The sequence below is a fragment of the Nelumbo nucifera genome, chromosome 1 (genome assembly GCF_055504915.1).
Source record: "Nelumbo nucifera cultivar China Antique chromosome 1, China Antique-T2T, whole genome shotgun sequence".
Classification (NCBI taxonomy): Eukaryota; Viridiplantae; Streptophyta; class Magnoliopsida; order Proteales; family Nelumbonaceae; genus Nelumbo; species Nelumbo nucifera.
The window spans coordinates 136,306,741-136,327,650 of record NC_142649.1 but is presented as its reverse complement, the minus strand read 5'-3'; the positions used below and the strand labels follow the sequence as shown (position 1 = coordinate 136,327,650).

General features: G+C 38.2%; 3 protein-coding genes across 5 annotated transcripts; 1 reads left to right on the top strand and 2 right to left on the bottom strand.

Moving 5' to 3' along the window:
- Positions 1–1,239: 1,239 nt before the first annotated feature.
- Positions 1,240–1,797, bottom strand: LOC148803868 (uncharacterized). The gene has a single exon (XM_088898217.1). The coding sequence runs from the start codon at positions 1,795–1,797 to the stop codon at positions 1,240–1,242; it is 558 nt and encodes a 185-aa protein (XP_088754343.1).
- A 3,418-nt stretch (positions 1,798–5,215) lies between these two features.
- LOC104612598 (uncharacterized) lies at positions 5,216–11,467 on the top strand. Its single transcript, XM_010280066.3, has 4 exons — positions 5,216–5,424; positions 6,465–6,535; positions 9,915–10,004; positions 10,826–11,467. The coding sequence occupies exons 1-4, from the start codon at positions 5,307–5,309 to the stop codon at positions 10,847–10,849; spliced, it is 303 nt and encodes a 100-aa protein (XP_010278368.1). The 5' UTR covers positions 5,216–5,306; the 3' UTR covers positions 10,850–11,467.
- A 109-nt stretch (positions 11,468–11,576) lies between these two features.
- LOC104612597 (uncharacterized) lies at positions 11,577–17,089 on the bottom strand. Of its 3 annotated transcripts, none has more exons than XM_010280065.3 (2): positions 16,417–17,089; positions 11,577–13,535 (listed from the first exon to the last, which is right to left on the bottom strand). In XM_010280065.3, exons 1-2 carry the CDS (start codon positions 16,597–16,599, stop codon positions 11,775–11,777), a joined length of 1,944 nt encoding a protein of 647 aa, XP_010278367.1. In that variant the 5' UTR covers positions 16,600–17,089; the 3' UTR covers positions 11,577–11,774. The 3 variants fall into 3 exon arrangements, with proteins under 3 accessions (XP_010278367.1, XP_010278366.1, XP_088750534.1); XM_010280064.3 differs by having other exon boundaries at positions 11,577–13,538; positions 16,417–17,082; XM_088894408.1 differs by lacking the exon at positions 16,417–17,089 and adding an exon at positions 15,290–16,372 and having other exon boundaries at positions 11,577–13,538.
- Positions 17,090–20,910: the final 3,821 nt, after the last annotated feature.

Below are 20,910 nucleotides of genomic sequence, written 5' to 3'. Positions count from 1 at the left end.
CAGGATTTGCACAGGGACCCTCAGAGGTCACAATATTGAATTTAACTGAGAAAAGGGCACATTTTGACTATTCTAAGGCCTAAGTAACCCTAAAATGATGCCCGTCAAGGCATCAAAATACAGAGTTATCACACCCCCCAACTTGATCATTGCTAGTTCCTTAGTAATGCAGCCTTAAAATCACATTGAGTATAAAAAGAAGTCATTCCCATAGCAAGATCATCCTTGACAAAATCAGCTAAGTATCCTGATTCCACAATTCTCAAACTTTGTATAGATCAGTATTGGGTTTAAGGGGTAAAACCATCATTCTTTGAACATTATAGAACTTTGGCTTAAAAATATTATATACCCTTCCATTTGCAGACTGTCTCGATAAGCTAAGATTGATTTTTAAAATCAGGCGGATATTCTTCTTATCATTTATGATAGTGGATTTCTACCCCTAAACTTGATATGCACACTTATTTTTATTGCTACGTTCCACCGTTTGACGTGAATCTCGACATTTGTCTTAGGTGAAGAGACTCGCTTACTAAGTGTTAGGTGATTGTCTTTGGCATTCCCTTTTCTATTTGACGCGAATCTCAACACTTGACTTAGGTGAAGAGACCCGGTTACTAAGTCCAGGGTGTACATTGACCTTTTATTCTCAGTTTTTTTTTTTCTTTTTTGAAACATTGTTCAGGGTAGTCCACTGTCCTCTAATAATTTGAAGAATTTTGCGTCTAATTTCTCAATCTTTCTCTACTTATTTTGGCAGGGGCAAATTTGAGAGTATTTTCAATTTCTAAACGGTTTCGACAACATTCAAACATGACCAATTTAACTCCTATCACTTGCTACCAATTTCTACAAAATTCAATATTCTTTTATCACTTTCCTCAACTTTTTCTGTTTGGGAATCTCTTTTAATGGAAAAAACTTAAAAATTTCTTAGTAAAAAATTCTTAGTTCTTCATTTCTAAAGGCTTAGCTTTTTTTTTTTCAATTTTTCTCTCTTTCCTCACCCCCAACTTAAGTGCCATTGTCCCTAATGGCATAGCTAGAATGTTGCAAAGGGACTTGGGCCAAAGGGGACAATCAAGGGGGTTTTTTCCCAAGGGGTTTAAGGTCTACCAACTGGTCTCGAATCAAGAAAAGAAACAAAAACTCTAATACTAAAAGCAAAAGCAACTAAAAATTACGTTGGGTTGCCTTCCAACTAGCACTAAGTTTAACGTCTTCAGTCAGACGCATTCACACATTTCTTTCATCTACACTCTTAGACTTGCTTTCTTCTTTACACATACAGGGCTCAGATTGGATTAACCAAGGGGTAAACAGGGCATCTACAAAATCGTCCACTACATCTACCTTGAACTCATCTTCCCCTAGGTTTGGATACTTAGTGGCACTAAATACATTTAACTGGACTTTTTGCTCCCCAAATGAAATGTCCATTTCTCCTGATTTATAGTTGATGTTTGCATTAGCCGTTGCTAGAAACGGACGTCCTAAGATTATCGGGTTATGGTTCAGTTCCTCAGTTGGGGTCATGTCTAGGATGATAAAATCCATTGGGAAGTAACAATCCTCTACCCTGACAATGACATCATCAATAACACCTTGAGGAGTCTTGACTGACCGATCAACGAGATGCAGAATTACCGGGGTTGGTTTTAACTCGTCGATTATGAACCTTTCATAAATAATAGAGGGAAACGGATTTACACTAGCCCCAAGATCCAATAGGGCCCGATCGAAAGTAATTCCAGAGATGACACAGCTTATGAGAGGAGCACCAGGATCTTTCATTTTTCGGGGAATTTAGTTTAGGAGAACCGCACTAACATTTGCCGAGAGCATCACTTTTTGTGGGGCCGATCGTGGCTCCCTCTTTTGAGTGCACAACTCTTTCAAGAACTTGGCGTAGGCCAAGACATGTTGGATAGCATCGAGGAAAGGGATGTTAATATGGACTTGCTTGAATAACTCCCTAATCTCCTTGTTGCGAGTCCTTCGTCTTTCGCAACGGCCTAGTTGTGAGTGCGGTTGGAAAGGGAACTATAGGTGGGTTCACTATAGGTTCTTCTTCTAAGTTCCCCTTTCCTTTTTCTTCCCCCTGCCCCCCAACTTACGGGTCTTCCAAAAACCTTCCACTCCGTAAGGTTGAAAGGATGGCTAATCAAATCCAGTGGCAGTAGTTGCAGATTGACTGGACTACTTGCAGGAACCCCTCCTGACAAAATCTCGACATCCTTCCCTTTTACAACCCTTGAACTCTTCAAGAAACCTTAGCCTTATGAACTGGGTAAATTGACCAACCCCTTCTCCAAGGCCCCTGGGGTCCTTTTTATAGAGAAGGGTGGATAAAACTGGGATTAGAGAGAAAGAGGGGGTGGCAATTGGGTTTTTGTAGAAATATGGGTGCCCTAGGGTTGAGAATGAAGGGTTAGGATTATTCTAAAGTGATCCTAAGGCTGAGAAGAGAAGGAGAGGGCACCCAATATTATGTATGGCTGAGATTTGGGCTCCTAAGATTGGATGGTGGAGATTTAGGCGCCTAGGGATGAAAGGTGGAGATTAAAAAGAGTGGGTGGTGCCCTAGAGTGAATGGCTGAGATAGAGAGTGAAATAGAGGGTTGAGATCTAGTGGCTAAAGGCTGAATGGTGAGGATTAGAAGTTAGGTGAAGTCCTAAGATTTGCTAAGGAGATGAGAGTATGCTAATACATTAGGAGGGGCGCCATTCTGGGTTTAGCAGATAGGAGGTGCCCTCTTGTGCTCAGTTTTTCATAGAAACACCCTCTCTCTTAGCTGGAATTCACACCAGCTTCCCAAAAATTGCATTTCAGCCCTGAAACTTTCCCAGTTTTTTCCAAGATTTGCACAAGGACCCTCAGAGGTCACAATATTGAATTTAACTGGGAAAATGGCACATTTTGACTATTCTAAGGCCTAAGTAACCCTAAAATGATGCCTATTAAGGCATCAAAATACAGATATATCAGTCGCGCACAACAATTAAAGCGCAAGTCTTGGTAGATTTCATTGCCGAGTATACCTTCAACTCGCCATCGCCTGGGGATGGTGCTAGCAATAGAAGTTTTATCCAATGCGGTGCCCCCACCTCATGAGATAGTGAGCTGGGACGAGGAGCCATGGATTCTTCATGTAGACGACTCGACTTATCGGGGCAGAAGTGGAGCTGGATTAATACTATATGGACCTTGCGGAACAAAGCTGGAATACGCGCTCCGGTTTTTATTCCGAGCATCAAACAATGAAGCTGAATATGAGGTGCTGCTAGCAGGATTGGTATTAGAGAAGGAAGTAGGAGCCTAACACATAGCCATATGCAACGATTCATAGCTAGTCGTAAACCAGGTAAATGAGAACTATGAGGCTCGGGTGAAGAACCATCCTGTTGATTTTGCTTCATCCTGCACCGTGTCATTTTCGGTGGAAGTAGTCTTTGGATTTTTCTTTGGGCGTGAACACCTTCATTGGAGGTTATTACTACTTCATATCAGGTATATCCCTCCACTCTCTTTTGGTTTCAGATCTGGTCTAGTTCAGGTTCAAGATTGATCCTTGAAAATGCAGTTTTCTAAAATAAGGAATGCGATTCCCACATGGGAGAGAGAGAAAATTTTGAAATTTCGCCCAACCTTCCTGCAGGGTTCGGCCATCCATATGATGGATCTCTCATCCCTTCAAACCTCTCTTTCTCTTCTACAGATCTCAGCTCGGTTCCTCAACTCGGCTTCACAGCTCGACACAAATAGCTTGGCTCACTGTAGATTGAACCCGGTCCGAGCCATCTCATCAGACATGAGGGAGTGAACAAATTCTTTGCCTCATCTATTGGTGGGCATATTTTGTGCCTCATCATTTTCTATTTCAACTCTTAAAGGCTTAAGGTTCAGTTTGGAAGTTTTTCATATTACTCATTATGTATTACATTACAAGGGATCAAGGGAGTGGGGGTAGAGAAGGGTGCACATGAGGTCCACCAACCTTATCTTTAGGCGCTTGCAACTATGAAGGTTTGATCCCTTGTCTCCAATTTACCAAAAAACATGGTTTTTAAAACTGACCCGGTGACCAAACTGGTCAGGGGTCCGATTATCGGGTTGAAAGGTCCGACTGTTCGAACTGAATGCTCGGTCCATTCTGACAAGAAAATAAAAAAAATTCAGAAAATAAAAAACGGTCAAAACCGTTCGAACGGTTAACTACCCGGTTCAACGATTCATTGACCAAAATCAACGGTTTTGGGGGGAAATCCGATTTTTGGGGAAAATGGAACCGGTTCCCGATTTTTCCGGCCTAGTTTTGAAAACCATGCCAAAAAATAAAATCCCTCCTCTCCATAACTGGAGCAAGTCAAGTGACCATCTCAGCTACTGGCCATTGGCTCCAACTGGTCCGAGAGAGAATGAGAAGGAAAGAGAAGCCGTTACTGTTGCCTTTTTGTGTTTGATGATAGGCTGTGTTTGGTTTGAATGAAAATATAGGAATCCCTTTCCTTTTCCTACCTTTTCTTTCAAACCAAACATGGCATTTTTGGAATGAACCCAGGTTTCCTACTCGCATTCTCTACTCGTGCCGTACCCACATTACAACCGAGTTCACATCTCCATCCCACAAGGGGCTGCTCCACAATGTCCCACAGAACATCCCCACCGTGTATTGGAAACATCTCCCCATAATAATACCAATCTTGATGATGTCATTATCTGGAGATATTCCCAATACACGGCGGAGATGTGATATTAGTACAGTCGCACATCTCATGATACAACATGCCGATGTCTGGCTGGATAGAGTGTGGGTAGAGAGTAGTGGGCAGAAAATTAGAAAATTCAGTTTGTTCTGGAATTAGTCTTTTGGTTGGTTGGCACTTGACAATCTTTGGTAAGTATCTTTATGTTTTACATGGAGCCCACTTGTCTCTTGTATGGTTGAACTCCACAAGAAGATTGCACTAGTCCATACTCCATTCCAAAAATAGAAAAGAGCGAACTAAGCGTTGGACTTTACCATTATGGGTTGCCTCAGGCCCATGTTGAGCCCAGATCCAGAACTGGAGCAAAATAGACCCCCATGCCCCATCCAGATGCTTCATAATTCATTGTTTCTCGTTTTCAGGTCAATTCAGAGAAGGGTAATAATGTCATTTAATGCTTCTCGGCGTTTTAGTTTTTGTTGCCCCTCTCCTCTCACCTTCCTCTATCTAAAGTCCTCACATCGTCTGGGACACGCTCTTTTCTCCTCTCCATCTTACACTTTCCAAAGAAAACCCTCGACGACCTCTTAACGATGGCGGCATGGACGGCAGCGGCTCGTCAAGCAGCGTCTCTAACTCGTCTCTCCACCCCAACGTCGGCTGCCCAAGCCTCTAAGTTGATCCAGCGGCGCGGTCTTGCAGGTGGTGGAGGTAAGAATCTCATTTTCTTCCGTAATCCATCAGTTTTGATCTCAATTTTAGATGTTTGTTATTTCACATCTTTTTCTTCTCCATAGACCTTGATCTCACTCTTAGATTTGGAAAAACGAAATTTAAATCAGAGGTTCTGCACTTCTATTGTTTGCATTGTTCCACGAAAGAAATTTGTTTTCCCCCCATTTTATTTATCTGGGTTAAGAACCTCTAAATGGTGACAGTTGGCTATTTAGTTGGTTAATTCGGATAGACATATTTACAGAACATTCTTTTCTCTCCTTTTGAACTATTGTAGAGTGTACTAATGCACCTCCAATGCCGCAATAATCTGAGATGATGTCTTTAACAATGTTATACCTTATATGCATCATATTCAGGTTAATTGAATGGTATTTATGCTGGTAAAGAAACCCTTTAGATGACCATTGTGATATGGTCTGTTGAGAAGCCGGTTTCACTTTCTTGATCAATGTGAATAAGAAGTGACGGAAAAGAGTGAGCTTGATCAATGCCAGACTCTGCAATATGTAAAAAATTAGGGTTCCTCACCCTTAACTTAATACCACTATTGGAACTTTGGATATAAAAGAGAGTGAAAGAAAATTAAATAATTTTTAAATGGAGTTATAATGGAATTAATAATTTGCTTTTGATTTTTTCTCTTTCCCTTTGTTCGTAAAATATATATATTAGCATTCAAAGAGGGGGAATAATAAATTTGTGGTCATGATTCTAAAGAACATTGTATCTCTAATGGTGGTAGTTTTCTGATATGTCTTTCTTATCCTATTTTTATTAAATGATGATTTTTAAATAAACAAAATATTTCTGCTTCAATGTATATGGAATATACATCTATCAAATTTATCATTTAGCTAGACAACTCTTGTCTTTTGCAAGATTGACTTCATTGATATAGTCTATTATCACAATATCTTTTGACTTATTTCACTGATGCCTTCCAATTTCAAAAAAGGAAAAGATTCTTTTGTTAAATTCATGAATCATGATATGTGAGTTTGGCTCTTTTGCAGATCATCATGGACCCCCTAAGGTGAACTTCTGGCAGGACCCTATGAACCCATCTAAATGGAAAGAAGAGCATGTAAGTAATTTTTTTTTGTGTTTAAAAGGTATGTTATGTTATAAAGATAATACCTAATTTATTAGTTTCCAATTAACAAGTTTAGAAATTTTAAAGTGTTATAAAACATCAGATGAACTTTGAATTCTCCCCATTCCTATTTCTTGGAATTTGGATGTATAAGATTTTAAATGTTCATTTTCTTTGGTTTTAATCTTATGCTGTTCCTCACAGTTCCAGTGTTCCAAGTCCAGAGATGCTTAGTGATGTCAAAATGATTAGGAAAATTGACATGGATGGTACTTAGGTGATGACATGGTTACTTGGGACTTTGTCTTGGTGTGTATGTGTCTGCCTTTGATAGTTCTGAGGCAAGTTGTAATGCTCTTGGGCCTAGGAAATCAAATTCAGTCTAGATTTTGTGTTATGGTTGAGGCCTTTCTAGGGAATTCATAACTGTTTCTTTTGATTAAGTTCATTATATTTGAACGCCATATTTATAGCATGAATTAATGGGTTTGTATGAAATGACCTATTGGTGTTGCTATTTTTTCCTCCTTTTTCTTTCATGTCTGGATGATCTAATGTCCCAATCAATTAGCTAGTCTTGGATATAACTTAATATGAACTCTCACAATTGTACATTTTTTCCACTTTCAGAAACAGAAAACTTGATAAGGTCATGTGTATAAATGCAATAAAACTATTGATCTTAGAGCTAGAATCTCATCTAGGATACTATTTTCATCAGGGGCATGATGGAATTTGGCACACTAATGTAAGGATGGAAAATCTATTGATCCAACTGAGCTTAGCATGTTCCCAGATATTGGATGGTCAACCTGTATTTAATGGTTGTATGATCCCTCAGGCCAATCACTTGGTTTCTCCTTAAAATCTATACAAAATATATATCCTAAAACTCCATATTTCATTTTCTAAAACGATTCAAAAGTTCATTTTAGATGTATGGTTCTGGGAATTGATGTGGCACAAGATGGATAAGGACATGGTCTTTGGAGAATCTGAATGGGGGGGAGGGGGCGATGAGGATATTTTATTGCTTGCTATGTTGGAGAGGAATCTTGCATGGAACCGGGCTTAGAGGGGAGAAACAACATTCTGGGCAAGGGAGTGTTCTACGGTCTCTGCCGTTGCTTTACCTCCCTTAGGAGTTAACATCTTTCCAGGTCAAGGGAAATTTGGTTCCAGGTCAGTATTCCTATGTCTGTATATTCTGCTGCTAGACAAAGGAAATTGCCCTTCCAAACAACTTCATAGGCTTGTTTATGACAATGCGCATTCACAACCAAAAAAGCTAAGCTATCCTCCCATGCCATGGATGACAGCAGACCTTTCCCGTAGCTGGCTGTGGTCATTCCTTTTGACTTGTCTTAGATGGATTAATCATTTTCTAGCTTAGTTGGGCTAGGGAGTGTCAAGTAGACTAATCCACTTTGGTCAGCCATGTCTCTTCCAAAATTGGGCTACTGTTACTTCTCTTAGGTGACATTAAAGCCTTCCAGATCAGTGGACTAGGCCAATTTCTTAGGTGATGCATTTCTATTTTCTACCCTAAGTGGTACCATGTCTTTTGAAATTTGGGTTAATAGAGGCTTGGGGTAATTCTAAACTATAACATCTATAATTTGATAATTTACTTAAAAAATATCTACAGAAAACTGCATACTAGCCACATGACTTAGTGGAGCAGGCAAACTTGGATATCTAGAGTTGTTGGGCTGTTGGCACTTTGACATGGCATGGCATGGCATGGCATGTTTCCATTGCATGAGCACCTTGCCACCTGCTCCATGTACCCAGTAATACAGGTATATCTATGTATCAGATAAAAAAAACACAGGTATTATCTAAATATACTACCTGGATGCCATTACCTGTAATTTTCAAACTTTCTTAAATCCAGGACCTGATTGAATGGTCAGACTGGATGACCTGGGAGCCTAGACATCAAGAGGTCTGTTCTAATCTTAGACTTGGATATATTAGACGTGGATTTAATTGAGAAAAATTAATGGTTAAAACAACGTAATCAACACAGATGGTTGAATTGTAGAACTGGGAAAACAGTAGGTCTTTTATTATTTAATTATAGTTTCAGAGACCATCACTGAGCTGGCTGGAGCAGTGTGACCAATCTGGTTGGCTTGCACTTGAAGTTTGGAAAAGCTGGTTCTCAATTTCTACTTTTATGAATCTATTCAAATACATGACTATTTTTGTCCCATTTTTGCTAAACAATAGGTTTTTTATTATTTAGTTTTGATTTTGGAAACCATCACCAAGCAAGCTGCCTGGAATAATATGGCATTTTGACTGAGTTGAACTGGCAATTCTACCAACCTGGTTGGTGTGCATGACTGTTCCAGTGTCATGTTTTTTGTGAATCCATGTAAATGCATGACTGTTTGACTTCTTTAAATCAAGATAGATGCTTTTTTTGGGTTGGAAAATTGGCTACACAACAGGGAGTAGCCATCCCCAAAACCCCTGGGCTTCCGACACTGGTGAAGAAAGTACTCAATCCCAGGTCTCTGCAACAACCAGCAAGTTAGCTGGCACCTTTGTTAGATACATTCTTTAGACTAGTACTTGGAGTTTTAGAGAGGACCTTGTTTTTTTATCATGTTTTCACTTTATGTAATTTAACAAACATTTCCTTTTGTTTCTTACTATTTAACATAATGAACCATATCAAGCTGATACACTTAGAATTTGAAACAGAGTAACCTCATGATATTTATTGGCATTTCTTTTTTTTTTTTTAATTCTTTTTGAAGGGCTACACAATGGGGGTAGCCCATCCCCCAACCCATAACCCCCCCAACCCCAGGTGCAGGCGGGATTTGATCCCAAGTCTCCACTGCAACCAGCAGGAGGCCTTACCAACCATCTGGTTGGCACCTTTGCTATATTTATTGGCATTTCTTAATTTGAAACAGAGTAACCTCTGAACCATTGGCATCTGAAATGATTGTTTTCCAAGGCAAGAGTTATCCCTTGAAACTTTAAATAGCTGTTATGTTGCAATTATGTTTTGGCTCAGTCAATTTTGTGATCTTTCTCTAAGCCAATGTTTTCCTCTTGAAAATGCATGCTTCAAAAAAGGAAATTCACCTTTTAAATGAATTGTTGTTTGGACATTGCTTGGATACCCTTACAAGATTCAATTCATGTTTAAAAGTGTATGTAAACCTTGTCAAAATGCAAAGATATTGTTGTGGGCTCCGTCACTTTTACCAGGAAAAGAGAATTAAGACAAGCATTATTTCCTGTATGTTTAGGATCTTGTGAGCTTGTAAGGTTTTCTGAATCTCCAATTAGTGATCTGAGTGAAGATTTATATCTCAACTTAAACTTCAACTCAAAATTCTTGCAGTTTGTGATTGTCTCTTTATCTGGATGGGGTTTACTTTTCTATGGAGGCTACAAGTTCTTTAATGGAGGCAAGAAGGACAAGAAGGAAGAGGTAGCTCTAAATCGTTCTGACATAATCTTTTATGTCTATAGTTTAAGAATAGCAGCAATTTAGGGTTTATGATTTGCATGATCATCTTACTCAGTGATATTCATAGCAATGTGATCAAGATCTGATTGAATAGATTGATCATTTGAAAGGAATTTCCTTTAATTGTATAATTATCTAAATAATTGTTGTTAAAAAAATTCTTTGTGATTATTTATTTATAATAAAATTCTTTGTGATTATTTATTTATAATAAAATTCTTTGTGATTATAATTAGATTTCAATCCTGGTAAATAGATTCTTCACTGCTTCATTTTGTGCAAGACTAGGGAAATTATAATACTGAATGGTCTATACGAGTGCTCAGGTGTGACATAGGGCAATTGTAATAGCGAGGATAGTGTTCTTTTTTTGTTCTTTACAAATAAGAAATATTTCTAAGAATTTATCAAAAAAAAAAAAGAAATATTGTTAAGAAGTTTTTTATTCATATGTAATTAGATAGTTTATCAAGGAACCCGAAGATCCGTAGTTCCCTGCCATGGTGGAGGTCTAGTGGTAGTTCCTGCTGGAACAGCTTAGCTATAGCTTTACGTGCATTAGTACTGCTGGTCTATATGCCTACATGACTAAATCCCATCCTGAGCTTTACACAAAATGATGCAGTTCCTTATCTGATGTTTCCTTTCCACCCTTGGAGGGCACCCACAACATTCTCTGCGCCAGCTCCACCATTACACAACTGTTACTACTCATAAACTGATGAAATTGCATGAAATTTTCTTTTTATAAATTAATTGATTTAATTTTAATCTCGGTGCAGAAACCCGCAGAAGCAACACACTAGGAGTGAAGGACAACTTTTAAGCTGGTTTTATCATCTCGAATTGCAGCTGGAAATAAAGTATGTGCAAGGACTTCATTTAGGGAGATGTGTTTTTTTTTCTCTGTATCAGCAGTTCTCTGTGTACATGACTTTGATGAGTGATTTGGCGTTAAAATGCCGAGGGCCTTTTTCATTTCATTTCTTTAATCAAATTGGTTGGTCGAGCTCAGCACACCAATGCACATCTCGGTGTTTTATCTTGGTAGTTGGTAATAAAGCCAAGCATCTGGCGTCTATCTTCGCTGGTTCTTCCCATATCGAGAGTCGAGACACAGTGTGTGATCGAGGGATTGAGCAGCCTTCAGTCGAAAGTCGAAACCATTGACGTGTTTTCAGTTTTTCACTTGTAATGTATTATTGTGTATCAGATAGAAAACCGGGAGGATCGGGTTTGGCTTTGTTTTCTTTGTTTGTGAGGTAAAATGGAAGTAAAAAACTGTGGTAGGAAGGTTGTTTGTGTTTGGGAGGTCAAATTATTTACCCAAAGTTAATTGTTTTGCCAACATAAACGATCCTCACTAAAGTTGGGCTGCTTTTTAACAGCTGAAGCTGCTATACAGTCTATACTGATTACTGTTACTGGATGACTCTTTGCTTCGTCTTTGAGTTCATAAATTACTAAGGAGACTGCAAGCTCTCAAGTGGATGAAAGCTGTGATTATTTTTTCTTTTTTTGTTGGATACGAGATTGGTTGCTTACTATTCCTGCAAATATTTTATTATTTGATCACTAAAAACACAAGGCTATAAGTCGTTCAATTCAGCCACATCAGCGATTGTCAAACTGACTCATGTAAGTGAAAATTTTCTTTCTGCCTAAATAAGTAAAATCCTCCTACGAAGTGTGAAAACATTACAGCTTGGTAGGAAAACCCGTGGTTGTCATCTAGAATTCAGTCTCGCCATCCTTCCCTCCATTTGCCTCCTCATCAGCTTCAATATCATTTGCTTCTTCTTGTTCACCAATATGGGCAACCTCCAGAGTTGTTTGCTCTTCATATCCAGTGGCTTTCTCTGAACTTTCTCTGTTGTTGGTTGTAGTTGTTATCATGTCTTGCCTTCGAATACTACCTGCTTCTTGGTCCACTGGCTGTTCAAAGACGTTTACAGCACGTCCTTCAGCCTCATCAATGACATTTCTGATTAACCCTTCTCCATAAAGAGAGCTCTGTGGCTTTACCAATTTCTCATTTTTAGAAATAACTTCGCCATTCCTCCCCTCTTGATGAACTGTACTGGCACTTGTATCATCGACCATCAAATGTTCAGCATGTTGAGAACTTCGACCTGTGGAATTCTTGGGCATCTCTGATCTTCCTCTATTTGGAAGTTCTTTCTCCTCTTTACCCTCCAATCTTATTTGGTTATCGTCATTCGTTCTTATTTCAACAGTTTTAGACCTTTCAATCATTTCCAGTTGCCCATTTCCCTGTTCTTCATTCGCAACTGTATCTCCATGAGCATGTTCATCTCTCGTATTCAGGCCTTTTTTATCAACTTGGTAGCTCATAAACCTTTCCAAATTCCCAATTTCTGACATCTGTCTCTTTTTGCCTGTTTTCGCTTCATCTTTATCGGAGGTTCTAGACCGTAAGTCCATACCAATACCATCCGACGGATTCTTCTTCAATTCCCTATTTTCAGAAACCATTCTCCATCTCTTACCCTTCATCTTACTTCTGGAACCATGTATTCCTCTCATGCTAGAACCGTCACCATTTTGAGAGCCATTGGCCATTTCTAACTTTATCCTATCATTAGCAACCACATCAGGATCCCGACCTTTGCCATAGTGGAGTCTTTTGGGCTGTTCATCTCTGATGGTGTCATGTTCTTTACTGTCCATTACTTTTGAATCACCATATTCATTTTTAGTTTCCGAGACTTGAGAATCATGAGAGTTTCCGTCATTAGTTCTGTTATTCATTGTACTTGCCACTCTGGAAACTTCACCATCTTGAAAACCTCTAGGCTTCTCAAACTTCTCATCTTTATTTTCTCCCATTCCTTGACTCTTATCTGAAATCCTTTTACCATTTTCACCTTGTTCTTCAGAACTTTCACCATCCATATTATTTTCCAATTTCTGCAACAAGCCTTCTCTTAGAATTTCTGTCTGCCCTATATCATCTTTTCCATTTTCAATCCTTCCTTCGTGCATTGTTAGATTCTGGCCATCTTTGGCATTCTTAGATTCTTGAAGTCCCCCCTCTTTAGCAATGGCACCATCCACTTTCTTCTTATCCACCTTATTTTCAACTTCACTGACTATATTCCTTGTTGCAGTTAGATTTGTAGGTGGATTTGATGAATCATCAATACTTGGTGACCAGATATGAGCAGTGCTTTTGAGGTGGTGCTTCATTTCCTCAATTTCATATTCTTTCTGCTGTAAGAGTTGTGTTAGAGCTGTTACTTGAGAGATTGCCTTGGTTGAATCCATCTCCTTCTCTCTTAATATTTTAATCTCATTCTGCTTCTCCTCGAGTGCTGACTCCAGGATTCTCTGTTCCTCTTTAAGGGAATCTGACATGGATTCCATCTCAATGATCCTGTTACTCAGCTCTATCTTTTGGCTTGCAAGGGAGTATAATTTTGCTGTCATCTCTTCATTTTTCCTTTTTACTTCCTTTGTGGAATCTCTTTCCTTCTGTAAAATAAGAACTAGAGTCATTGCTTAAAACCTATCTATACTATGTCCATATAAACCAATCATAAATGAGAGAAAAATAGTTGTTCCATTGGTAGAAACTGTTCAACATGGAAATTCATCTACATATCTGATGTTAAAATTACAATGTTTTGAGTCCAGCTTAATAATTTAGAAGAGTAAATGATTATACAGTTTTTTTTTTTCAATTATGGATCTGTTAAATGGGATGTAATATAAGGTTTTTCTTTCTCTTTCTCTCTTCTTCTTTGGCGAGGGGATGCTATCACTCTTGATATGAAGAAGTGATAATTGCTATTCGATATTTCCATTAGAGTGCCATTGGTTGTTGTGAAATGGCTAGAAATTCATGTAAAGTTGAAACACGATTTTTAATTATTTCCATTTCTTGTGTTGTCACTCCTGATCTTAACAGCTGCTATTGCTGTTTGATACCATCATAGAGTGCCACTGAATGTTGTGAAATGGCTAGAAGTTCATGTAAAGCTGAGATATCATCTTTAATTATTTCTATTACTAATATTTTTCAACTCTGCACTCTACCCATAATAGAAGAAAGGTAAAAAATAGAAGCACTTATCAACAATCTGGTTCTGTGTCATACTTGATGGCACCCATTTCCTTCTAAAAATTCAAATTCCACGCCATGATGATCTAGTTTCGATGTACATCTACTGTTGGATTGCACACAAGCTTCAAACAGTTTCCATTGCATCACAATTTAGTTCCAAAAAAAGTTACCATGTTTTTCATTGTTTGAACACAATATGTGAATAAGCACACACAAGGTCTTTTAGCCACTACATGTTTTAGGTCACAGAATCAATTGTGAAGGTGCGTGAAATTAGACAAATGAAAGGATGGCAGACATCTTTAACATTCTTATCCTCTTTTGAAAACAAAAATGGATAGATTTTTGCAGTACAATTGAACAAAAACCACTCAATTCAACCTTGATCCTAACTATTTGGGGTTGGCTACATGAATCCTATCCTACCATTGTGCTTTGTCAAAAGCCATGTTTTCTACCATATTCTAAGTCTTTAAATCATTTTTAACAATCGAACAAAAACGTTTGCATCATTTACAGATCATATATTAATGATTACTTTAAGCTTTATAAATATCATATATGTAACATTATAGTGTCAGCAAGTCAAAGGCAAGGTGGAAGCTAGCAGCAAGATGTGTAATCTTAATGCAAGTCCTCTGAAAACTCATGCATAAACATAGGGTCCTAGAGATAGATTCCAAAATATTACAAAAGATTTGAGACATCAACTAGAGTCTGGTAGTGTTGATACATGGAGCAAGGACATTGACATGAGGAGCAGTTCAGGAGGTCTTTTGAGATGTTAAGAAAGTTATACCTTTCCCTCACCAAAAACAAAAAGAACAGAGAAAAAAAGAAAATACTGAACCATACTTCCCCATGTTCTTACAACAAGTTGTACCATATGATCAACAATTTCAACATAGACTAATTGAAGTTTAAACTTTATGCAATGGGTATAAGATAAACTTAATTTATGGACAAAATGGTGAGCAATCAAGAAACAACAGCATCATATTCTAGGTGAGATATGGATGTCAGATTGATAATTAGAGAGATAAAAATTCAGAGGACTATTCAGCATAGTGTGCATATTGTAATGTGAATATATTTGAGAACATTTTCAGCAGTGAAGGATGTATGTGATCAAACTGAGTTGATTAGTGAAATGTAATACCTACGCTTTGTCTATAATAGCTGAGAAAAGGGTACAGATGCTTATGATGGTGATGATAGTCACTATGCCAGCAGCACTTGGCTTTTTCAAATGCAACAGGTAGTTAGATACAGAAAACCATGTAGCTTGATAGTTGGGATAGTGATATAACTTCAATTCTATGCAAGACAAAAAAAAGACTGGAGAGATGGGGGGTGATTGAAAAACTTTGGTGTGGTCCAAGTCTATTGATTGGATGTAATTTTTCTTGGAATTAAACAAGAAAAAGGGAGAGATAGAATTTCACCAGTTTCCTTTCTACACAGACAAACACAGAATTAGTCATGCTATGTGGGTTTATGCCTTGACCGTTACTGGCCAGATCCAGACCCTGTAAGCGCATCCTGTAAACAACCGAACTTCATGTCCCACAGGTTTTGAGAGAATTGAGTCATAGTAGTCACGTGGGTGGCACGTGAAGTCCCTTTGTTTAGTTTAGAAACATCACGTGGGTGTATTTACTGCTGAGACCTGAGTGATTTTTTTTTATTTTTTTTAGAGGAGGAAGAATTGAAAGTAATAGTGGAGAAACAACCAAAGAAGACTACATTTCAAAAGAAACCCCTGAAGTCTGAAGAGGGTCTGGCCTCTGCTTAATGATACAGAGAAAGATGTCATCCACAACCCGAAATCCATGATATGTTCCATTGCATGATGGGGTGCTAACGAAGTTATGGAAAATTTTGAGTCTGATCTCCACGGAAAAAGGAGGTTGACAAGAGACAAGGCCACCCATCTGATCGACTCTATGACCATGCTTCCCACATTGACAACCGTCAAATAACATCAAAGAGCAGTTGGATAGAAATTTCCCTCTTCTCTCTTTTTTAGTTCCAAATTCTTTGGGGTTTGAAGTGGCATCAGATCACCAATTTGGAGGAATTACTAGCTGACTTACTATACTCGGATCATAACCAACGTCAAAATTAAAAGACTAGTTTTTCTTTTGAATGCGAAAGAAACCAACAACAGGCTCTTTCCGGTGGTAGAGGATGTGATGGATTCAGACAGATCACGGTTTGATAAGTTTCATAAGAACCTGTAACACATGCGAGAGAGAGAGAGAGAGAGAGAGAGATCATATATACCTGCAAGAGGAGGTGAAGGGACATGATCTGGCGGTCCTTGTCCTGAACAACAAGGTTGAAAATGCGCCTCTCCCTAAGCTTGTGGAGCACCATTACACCCAACGCTGCTGCCCCAAACGCTAAAAGCAGCATCATCGCATATGGCCTCCCTCTGTTGCTACTCCAGTTCCCTTTTGCCGCCATCTCTCTCTCTCTCTCTCAAGTCTCCAGGAAATGGATATCTCTAAGTAAAGAGAGAGAAGCAACAGGGTCTCTCTGTTCCTCCGACCGGCCTCCCTGTTTGGTTTTTATAATATATCGCAGCTCCTATTTGCTTCAAATCTAAAGAACCCTGCTGAGGAAGTTGCTTAATTTGCCTCTCTCTCTCTCTCCCTGCTGAGGAAGTTGCTTAATTTGCCTCTCTCGCTCTCTCTCTCTCTCCCCTCACAGACGGTTCACACAAGGGTAGCGAGCATCTCACGTAGAAACGGAAGTCGCAAGGTGGAAGAAGCATGGGAATTGTGTCAGGCGCTGATTCCAATTTCTAGAGATGGTTCCCACACTTCCCACCAACCCAATCACAGTTACTACAATGCCCTTGATATCTTCTCTAAATGACAGACAGATCGATGAGTGCAGTATCAAGAACAAGCTCGATAGCCATAGGCATGGACATGCAGTTTTTTTTATATTCGAAAGAAATTAGAAGCCAAATCTTAGTTAGATCCATAGACTCCTGACTTCTGAGTAAACGTAAGAGTGTAAGATTACTTTTGTTTCTATATTATTTCAAGCAATAGAATAATAGTAAGAAGAGAAAAAATATATATATAGGGAAGTTGGTCTCTCTAGACAGAGTCTCGAGGAGAGGGAGAGTCAAGAGTGCGCTGTCTTTTTGCATTGATTAAGGCAGAAGGTAGTCTGAGACTCTGAGGTCAAAAGCATGCTCGTTTTCAGAGTGTTCTCTCCACTTGTGTTCTTCCTCTTCAAACGTATAATGCACTCCAGCACCTCACCAAGCAACCAAGCTTCACCTCCCTCTCTCTCTCTCACACACACCATAATTTACCATGCACACCATCACCTGGGTATTTTAGAGGTTTAGAGAGATGGCATTGTTTGTGCACCTTCCTTGGAATGTTTCTGATGACAGAGCAATTTATCTGTGGAATTTTTATATAATATAATTTCCGTGTATATATACCATCAGCCATCTCCAACTCCGTTTTGGTCCCTAAGGTTCAGTTTAGAAGGAGTATAAATACAAATTTGTAGAGTGCAAAACCTTATATTTTGTATGTATTTGCATACTAAACTAAACCAAACTAAGCTGAATAAAGAGTGTTTGTTTGTGCCAGATTAATATCTGCATGATATTTTTGAAAGTTTAGGGTACTCAAGTATTATTTAGGATACCTATTAGTCACTACCCCAAAAGTACAGAGTACCTATTTGTAATATACCCTTTTAAATATGGCTATTCAACCTGACAAGTAACAAACTTACAATAACCCAAAACTGTTGCAGTTTAAATATAAAATTAACCAATGGCCACCCATTAAATACAGGTCAACTACAGCTGTTATATATATTTTGTTTGGGGTTCACTACTCATGACTCTTGTGATAAATTTAGGTTGAATGTCATATCTAATATTTAATTTAGGAGATTAAATCAAATCTAATTTTCAATTAATAACCCATTTTGTCTAAAAGAATGAAACCCACATTTAATATATATAGAAATAATTATTTTTTTGTGTAAATTGCTGAAACCTCCCCTGAAGTTTCAGGTTATTGCTGAAACCTCTCATGAAGTTTGGTAATTGTAATCACCTCTCGTGAACTTTCTTACATAGTTGCATGTAGACCATTTTTTTTAATAAAGTTTGCATTATTTTATTTATAAAACTAGCCTCAATAGTAACTGTATGGGTATTTGGTCATTTTTATGCCTATTTTTAGAAGATCCTAATAGAGAGGGTATACTTGCAACTGTGTTAGAAAGTTTAGGAGATGTAATTGCAACTATCAAACTTCAGAGGAGGTTTTAGTGACGGCCCAAAACTTCAAAGGAGGCTTCAGCAATTTACCCTCTTTTTTTTTTTGTAAACCACTTTTATTACCATAATGTGATAAATGAATGATACCTTGGTAGGGCACTAGGGCCACAACAATACATTAAGGCCATGATTTTGGGTTTTAGTCCTCACTATGACATTGTTTCAGCAAAAGTGAACTCTTTTCACAGCCATGGATACAAATCTAAAGAGAAATTTGTTTTGTTTTTTGGTAAAGAAGTAAGAGAACTTTGGCTTCTATTACAAGCTTTTACAAAAATGAGGAGGTTTAGTCTTATCATCCACATGAAAAGCAATTATACTCAAGGTTTAAAGTATTGATACAATAAGCCATGGATATAGATGCATCATGATTGAGTATATATCCCGCAAGTTGTATGTATCCGCACAATACATCTCTATATTGGGCCATATCACACTATATTAATGGATACGGTCTGACATGCACCGATAGGGTTTAAAGTATTGATACAATAAACCCAATATATGGCCATGAATATGGATATGCCACGACTAGACATATATCCTACTACAACTCTATATCCACACTATATTAGTGGATACGGTCTGACATGCACCGATATGAAAGCGCATCAGTGCCTAATTTGATTTTTTTTGAAAGATAAGAGTAATATATTAAACAACAGTTATATCTACATAGTCCTGAACCACCGGTATTGCAGTGGGATAAGTATTAAAAGAAAGGGAGTTCTGTGGATGGCCCTTAGCCAACTGGGGCCGCTGCATGGGCTGACATCGATCGCCAAGTTTAGCCAGCCAATGGCAAGACCAAGGCAACAGAAACTTCTCTTGTAGCGCTTTGGCCTTTGCGAATCAGAACATAAAACTACACTCCCAGAATTCCATTAATTGCTGTACAAATTCAAAAGCCTACAGAACAGCAAAGAGCTCAGCTTGATCAATAAAATCAAAATTATCAACCCTGCCCCCATATATTCTCAAACATGATAGATTCCTTGGTAGTAATTAAGATGATCCCAAAAGAGAATAAGGTATTAGTAATCCACATAGCATCAATGAGCATGATAGATTCCTTGGTAGTAATTATCAACCCTGTTGAGTGTTTTACTTGAAGCAAAAATTTTTGGCCGAAAATCTTGTGTACGACTTAGATCAGATTGTGACAATCTAGAATTTTGGAATGCTTGGTTAATAATAATTAAAAGATTCTGAGGTATAATTTGGTGGTTTCTAAAACCATTTTCATTCCTAGCAAACTAAATATAGTAAATGGCAATTGCAATCCAACCTAAAACACACAATGTTTATCTCACAGAGATAGAGATATGAACACAAGGTTAATATTCCATGGCACCGCAAAGAAGATAGCTTGTGCAAAACTACATTCAAAAAATAAATAATTAAAAACTTCACAAACCCATGGCATAACACACAATGTTTCTCTTGCTGCTCCAAACATAGCAAATCTTTAACTGGAACAAAATTACTAATAACCCTCCAGCTGATAACCAGGGGGGAATAGTCAATTTCCAAATCCATTTAAGACAAAATTGGAAGTCAGTAGGAAAACCAAAGTTTTTGAATCATCGTTGACCCGGATGGTCGGACCATTTGGACCAGAAAATGATCATTTGAATGATTTCGGTTTTACCTCAAACCGTCATTTAGTCCAAAACCATTGAAATTGTCAAAAAATCGTTGATCCAGTCGGTCGAACCATTGACCCATTTGACCCGGTCAATAGTTAGCGGTTTGGCATTTAAATTTATTTTGATTTATACTTTATTTTAAAATAAAAGTAAAACAAAAAAGAAAATGACAAACATATCCCAACTCCTAAACATTCGATGATCCCTCCAAAACTGAAAATCCAACATCTGAACCAACTTCACCGAAGAAGACGACAACGGCACACTGACACCTACCTTCCCGAAGTCTGAACAACCACCCACCAGCGACCAAGATTTGCAGCAGCAACCGGCAAACACGGTGAAACACTCTGTTTCCGAACATCTCTGATCTCTTGAAAGGAACGACATCTCTTGGAAGAGAACGATGGCGATCGCTGTGGACATCCAACCTCTGGTGACCAATCTTCGTTGCGGCTGCCTACGACCACTCTGGAAGGGGTACAACGACGACTATAAGGTAAAAACTTGCATGTGATTGTGTTTTTTTCTTTTTGTTTTTCTCTCATTTGATCTTTGTTTTCCAATTTCACATCAGGAACCACCACTCCATTGGAGCCAAGAACCACTGTATTTTTGTGGTATTTCTTGCAATACTACGATTTCTTTTTCTTATATTTTTCTATGTATTTTATTTAATTTTTATGGTATTTTTATTTTTTTAATTTATTTATGACATCATGGGTTGAACGGTTCAATCCAAATAGTTGAACTATCGAACTGAAAAAGGTGCCCAAAACAGTTCTATTTTCAAGTCGGAATTTA

Excerpts from the sequence above, each read along its gene's own strand:
- LOC148803868 (XM_088898217.1), bottom strand. The coding sequence starts at position 1,797 with ATGAAAGATCCTGGTGCTCCTCTCATAAGCTGTGTCATCTCTGGAATT.
- LOC104612598 (XM_010280066.3), top strand. The coding sequence starts at position 5,307 with ATGGCGGCATGGACGGCAGCGGCTCGTCAAGCAGCGTCTCTAACTCGT. Across the intron at positions 5,425-6,464 it reads CGGTCTTGCAGGTGGTGGAG|ATCATCATGGACCCCCTAAG; the intron begins GTAAGAATCTCA and ends GCTCTTTTGCAG. Across the intron at positions 10,005-10,825 it reads AGAAGGACAAGAAGGAAGAG|AAACCCGCAGAAGCAACACA; the intron begins GTAGCTCTAAAT and ends ATCTCGGTGCAG.
- LOC104612597 (XM_010280064.3), bottom strand. The coding sequence starts at position 16,599 with ATGGCGGCAAAAGGGAACTGGAGTAGCAACAGAGGGAGGCCATATGCG. Across the intron at positions 13,539-16,416 it reads CCCTTCACCTCCTCTTGCAG|AAGGAAAGAGATTCCACAAA; the intron begins GTATATATGATC and ends CTTATTTTACAG.